General features: G+C 35.0%; 1 protein-coding gene across 1 annotated transcript; it reads left to right on the top strand.

Moving 5' to 3' along the window:
- The first annotated feature begins 5,167 nt into the window (after window positions 1-5,167).
- On the top strand, window positions 5,168-6,143 carry LOC120957368 (PITH domain-containing protein GA19395). The gene is made up of 3 exons (XM_040379552.2): window positions 5,168-5,473; window positions 5,546-5,772; window positions 5,880-6,143. The coding sequence occupies exons 1-3, from the start codon at window positions 5,279-5,281 to the stop codon at window positions 6,088-6,090; spliced, it is 633 nt and encodes a 210-aa protein (XP_040235486.1). The 5' UTR covers window positions 5,168-5,278; the 3' UTR covers window positions 6,091-6,143.
- Window positions 6,144-6,605: the final 462 nt, after the last annotated feature.

The following is a 6,605-nucleotide window of genomic DNA, read 5'->3' on the forward strand; positions in this document are numbered from 1 at the left end:
AGATGTGCTTATTCCTTTTTCGTTGTCGGAAACTAAGTACTCGTCGCATAGTGTGTGCTGATTTGACAGTATCTCTCATCTCTCAATGAAGCGAACATGGAAACAAGTTAAATGTTTTGCTTGGTAAAAAGAAGGAATTACATTCCAAGAGAAAGGATTTACATGCCTGGCTAATATTGGTCTATGTCTTCATATGTCCTGCTGATCAATTGTGTGTTGATATTTTTTTTCTTGCATTATGTTTTTATAAATTTTGGCACGTTTCGGAACTGTAAAATTTTTAATTCCTTTGACGAGTATATTTGATCCTTCAATAAAATAAATGTTGCGGGACTATAATATCGATACATCGAATGATAATGAATTTTGTTGTTGTAGCGACATGGATACAAAATCCATGTACGAACGAAAACTTCTGAACATAGTTTCTATCTGCTTGTTTTTATATTATTCACAAAATAAGAAATGTAGGAAAGTAGTAGAGAATGTAGGACGAATTAATTTATTATACTTTAAAACTGTATAAATGTTGCGTTAATTTAAGATGTGTGATCAAAACTGATGAAAGAATATAAATAATATATGACAAACGAACAAACATAAGAAATAAAAAAAAGAACAATGAATTAGAGATATACAGATAAACGCCAAAACTACAAAGTAACCGGAATATTGTAAGTTAGAGAGATCAATATAGCGGGCCATCTACCAGTGCGTTCAATGAAAAAAATATTGCGATTTCATACACATTAAAATGCATATACTAAAACATCGCTAAAAGAATAGAAATGTCAATGAAATCAAACGTAGCTGAAAGCTTAATGTCTAGCATTATAAGTACACATAAATGCGTGTTTTTGCCTAACTTCTCATCTATTTTATGTGATTCAAAATGTATTGTTATTCAATGTTCATGCTTCGATAGTTGTGTGTTTAGCGTCTGCAGAGATACAACAGATAAACTAAGATAAGTAAATGGGTGCGTATGCATATTCTTATTTGTTACATTGTTTCATTCATGCTTAGAATATTGATGCTGACCGCTTACAAAAAAACTACTGCAACCAATAGATTGCAACAACATTTTTTACACGATAAATATCGGTTCAGTTAAAACTTTGAAATCCACTATTTGCAAAAGTTACTAAGCAAGCAAAATGAAAATATATATATACTAGAAATGACGATAAGAACATGTTATTCAATATCGACGAGAATGGATTTATAATAATGTGTGGAATGCATAATTTATTTGGTTTCAGCTATATATTCAGAGAACAGTTATCGCATCTATGCAATCAATGTATAAGACTTATTTGGACGTGCTAACAGTAGTAGTAAAACAAAAAGCATTGTGATGATACTACTATGGATTTTGTTTGTAAACGTATTCGACTCTAATTTTCAGATTGTAATTATTTTAAATGTTTTATAATTTGTGTATTGTTATGAATATTGGAAAGTGTTATTTATATCCAAACGCTAGCTTAACGAATGCAAAAACAGTAATGAGTTAGGAAAACAACTTACGTACGCTGTAAAACATAATTAAAATTGCGTTTTATTTTCAATAACAAGTCCAGGTAGTTCCCGAAATACGCGCGGTACCTCTTATAGGAGGATTCGCAGATACGCAGCATTCTAATCTTGCCTACTACTTTACTGATTTGACTACTAATTTACTGATTTGATACATTATTTGCCAAGTGCAAAGTAAATTTCGTTTTGATAGAATTTTAAAAATCAGTAAAATTTGTTGAAAATTGTATTCTTCCTTCAGAATCATATAAAATATTGAACAACTAAAGTTAACTTACATGAAAACTCGCTAATTATTAGCTGAAACTTCTTCTCGGTGTGAATTAATAGCGTATCTCGGGGACAACCTGTTATCCTATATCCGAAATAATAAGCAAAATGATTTTCAAATTAAACTAATGGGATTGTGTGGAACTGGATACTACTGGGAGAATAGAACTGCGTGAAGACTTAACGATACTAAATCATATTTTTTATTTTATTTTGCAAAGACTTTTTAAAACGTCCATGAACAATGCATGCACCTTAATGTTTTATGAATTTCTGAATTTCTGTTTTATTTTTATAAAAATCACTATAAATTCCAGATATTTTCATACAGATGAAAATATCTGGAATTTATAGTAAATTTTAAAAATTTGAATTATGATATGGATTACGTCTGATCGTCTGCTAACGGTTTTCCAGCTTTTTTATATTAATGTTTCATATAAATGTTTTTGTGCATTTCAATTTTGTTTATACAATGAAAATATTTTACGTTTGTCATGAATTTTAGTGTTTTTTTGTTGAGTTGTGGTTATGGTCTATCGGTTTTTTTAACCTCCTTCCAACATATCTTAGCAGTTCCTCCTACCACTTTTGTATTCCACTAGCATTTCTCAACGGCTCTTATGTACGGACGGAGTCAAATCAAAGGTACTGGTATGAACGGCATTTCATTCTGTTTTTTAAAAGATACTATTTTTGTAGCTCGTTAAAATTAGTTTTTTATCAGACCCGCAGAAACGAACGAATCCACTTGAACTTGAACTCAACCTTAAGTATAAACAGATACCTGTTGAGACAGTTGCACACAGAGTGACCAGAAATACCGATGTATATACAGGCGGTCCCCGAGATACACGGTTAATGGGGACCGAAAACGGCCACAAAATACCGCGTATCTCGAATTTCCGCGTAACCCACGCTCTCGACCACGCTGGTTTTCGCTGGTCTTTTCGGGGATAGTTCGTTAACGAATTATCCCCGAAAAGACCAGCGAAATACAGATCATTTTCGGGGATAGTGAACACACGTGAAGGATGAACCCATGCAAAAAAGAGCTAAAAATAGAAATGAACATTCGGATTAATTCCCTTCCCTCATATTCCAATTCATGCTCATGCTTCATCCTTGATGCTACCAACCACATCGCTAATTCTACTTCGAATCACTTTGCCAGTTGCGCCACCATATTATTATTCATGATCGTGCTATTTGCTTGTTTTGTTGTATGAAGGGGTACTGATACTAAATGAATTAAAAGAAATAAATAAAACAATAAAAATAATAGATTGACTATTAAACACGCATTTCTAACAATGAGTAAAGGGGTCTGAAGTTACTGGAGCTGCATGTTTTAAAAAGAAATCAAAACTTTAAATCATCAATAAAAACAATAAAAATGGAATTGAACTCATGTCGACCATGGTGCAAACATTACACCATTACCATTTGACCACTACTAGTTCATGAACATGAATCGTTATCTATCAGTTTTAAACCCTTCAAATATAGCACAATGAACAAAGAGATGTGTAAAAGTTCATCGATGCGTGTGAGAGAGTAGAGCTGATGAATAGAAATAGATGGCATGAGTTTATGTTCATTATCCCCGAAAAATTTCGCTTGGGAAGTCTAATCTCGTGGTTTCCAGCTAAAATATCAGTAATGGTCGTGTAATTTTGCAAGTAGGGGGAGGTTATAGTTACTTTATGAATTAGTTGATATGATTCTGACTGAATATAACAGTTTTAAACCATTTGAAATAGTTTTTAACATTCGATCAAAACGGAAATTATTTGGCAATTTAAAATTGTGTCAAATCAGTACAATTTGCTCAAAGAATTGTCAAATTTAGAAAACCGCGTATCTCCGAATCCGCGTATAAGAGGTACCGTGTATCTCGGGGATGAGAGGCGATGGGACTGTCGAATAAGAGGGGTTTTCAAATTACAGAGGTTGAAAGTGAATGAAAGGTCCATTCAAACAAGAAAGAGACAGAACATTTAGTATGCAGCCTTAACTGTTGCTATAGGAAACTGCGAACAGAATCGCTAATTTGAGCATACATCTTTCAATAACCATGGCAACACCATACACAAATAAGAGCCCAAGCGCCACAGATTAAGCTTAAACGACTGGAAAATTGAATATCCATAGAAAAAAAATGAAAGCTCCACAGCTTCATTGGTTTGATCAATAGATGGCGTATTACAACTCATCATTATATTGCTATCCTTTTCTTGCAATGTGTTTCGACAAGTTTCATCTTATCATGACCTATATAGTCTTCCAACTTTCTGACCAAAAATCTATATGAATGGTCGTGTGATCAGATACGTGGGTATCAACACCAACGACCATTACTCAAATCTCACTTGCTTCAGTGCTGGTGGTTTCCGTTGGAGTTATTTAAACAATCGTATCGCCGTTATAGTTCTAGCGATGCATAACTTCAATACGAAACCATACAACAGTACAGAGGAAATGAGAAAGCTCTCCTCCAAGCGATGAAGCTCAGCTGGTTGGGGTATCCCACCAACAGAGAGCGCCACCAGCTTTTTTGCTATTTTTAGAATGCATGAGTCGTTTGCCGTCTGCTAAACGAAGTCTTTCTATATTCCGTTTAGGTAGAGAACTTGAGTCGTTTAGAAGCAGTTTAGTGGTCGTTTAGTGGATTTGTGGCACTTGGGAGGGACACAGATTTCAGAGGTTTTCCAAATTAGAGGAACAAAAATGTACTGGAAATCAAGGGACTGTGCAAAATGTTCAAATAAGAGAGGTTTTTCAAATTGGAGAGGTGTCAAATAAGAGAGGGTTCACTGTATAGGGTTTGACGGAAAAAAATTTCAATTTTTTTAATCATTGAACTATAAAACTCAGCCAAACAATCAAATCAGTCTAAATAATCCAACGAAAATCAAATGACAGCACGTACGATAAAGTCGTATCCAATGGAGCACTGCTACGGCCCTAAGCGTTCGCGTGGAGCCCTGAGAAAAAGAACTTGCCACCACTGAGAAAAAAACGTGCATCTTAGTCCTTCTTTGGCTTAGAATTCCAATTTTCAGATCGACACTTGAAAAGGCCTTCATTTGTGTAACCGCTGAACCAAATCTAATCCATATCCTAGATAAAGGATGCATATTCTGGTGAGATGGAACTTTCATTTGCCGCATTAGCCCCCCCCCCCCCCCCCCCCATGCCGCTTAACACTTCTTTCACTTCTTTTAACTCAGTTAAGTTTCGAGTTTTAACCTACCGAAAACTACAGATAAAATGTTGGTGCTCCTACCAAAATCTGCCAAAATAATCTGGTCACACTTGTTGCACAACAAACAGAATCAAAAGTTGAACTGTCATCTTGTATTTAACGAGTGATTGTTTACGTTGTGGTGTGGTGCGGATTGTGCTTGTAACATTGGTGGTAAAATATATATTTATTTATTAAAATATAATATAGAAATATCTAACAATGCCGCATGGACACTCACACGGTGGTGGCTGCGAACATGAAGCATTGGGAATTGAAAATGAATTGGAAATAGGTATACATTACAGTCTGTATGAGAAGATTGATATGAACAATGTAGAATGTCTGAACGAAGAGCTGGAAGGATCTGGGAAGACTGTGTTTAAACCATATAATGAGCGTTTAAATCACGATAAGGTAAGTGCGGTACGAGTTTAGATTAGATTCCATAATTAGATTTCAATTATACGTCGTAAAACATACTTCCAGTACGTGAAAAGTGATGCTGACGAGGAACTGCTATTTAACATACCCTTCACCGGAAACGTGAAGCTGAAAGGTATCATCATCATCGGAGCAGACGATGAAACGCACCCAAAAAAAATGCGTCTGTTTAAAAATCGCCCAAAAATGACGTTCGACGATACATCCGCATCGGCGGATCAAGAATTCTCCCTAGAGAAAGATGCGAACGGTGTATTCGAATATTCTACAAAGTAAGTTTATTCACAAAAATAACAGCATATTGGTGATTTACAATCACGACAAATTTAAACTATCGACTGATACATCACACTGATTGTCGTCTTCTTTTACATCCTAGAGTTGTTACGTTTGCAAACGTGCATCATCTTTCACTGCATATTCCTACCAATTATGGAGGCGAAAGTACGACCGTTTATTATATAGGACTAAAGGGAGAATTTAGTGAAGCACACCATCACGGCGTGACAATCTGTACGTACGAAGCACGTCCTAACGTTTCGGATCATAAAAATAATTTGTTCGATTCTGTGAACCACCAAATTCAATGATGTAAAAAGTAAGCAATAATCACGATTGGGAAATATAATAATTTGCAATATGACTTCAGCTGTTTATTTTTAGCTTGCACGATTGTTGTTCTAATAAATTAAACAAGAAAAACTCGGTTTCGAACCATCAAGACGCGGCCTTTTTCAAAGGCGTTCAAAATAAAAACAAAGGATGTAAAAAAAACCAACATAAAGAAAGAGAATTTTCTATCTCAGTGTGCAGTGATCGGCAATCTGCGACCAAATGGGCCTAACAATATTAAAATACTCGTAGAGTTCCGCGCCAGGAGTCAAATTCCACGAAAATATGACGATAAAAAGGGGATGGCCCTTTCTAGGTAGTAAAGAGCCGTATGTGGTTCATGAGCCGTAGTATGCCGACCACTTTCCCAGTTCTAGTCCAAGTGTATATTTTTGATCAGGCCAACAAAAAAAAAAAAAGATAATACTAACACAGTTAAATTGTGTAAATAGCTTGTAATCCTATTGCATGTATAAATTTTATGAATTACATT

This window comes from Anopheles coluzzii, chromosome 3 (assembly GCF_943734685.1).
Source record: "Anopheles coluzzii chromosome 3, AcolN3, whole genome shotgun sequence".
Lineage (NCBI taxonomy): Eukaryota > Metazoa > Arthropoda > Insecta > Diptera > Culicidae > Anopheles > Anopheles coluzzii.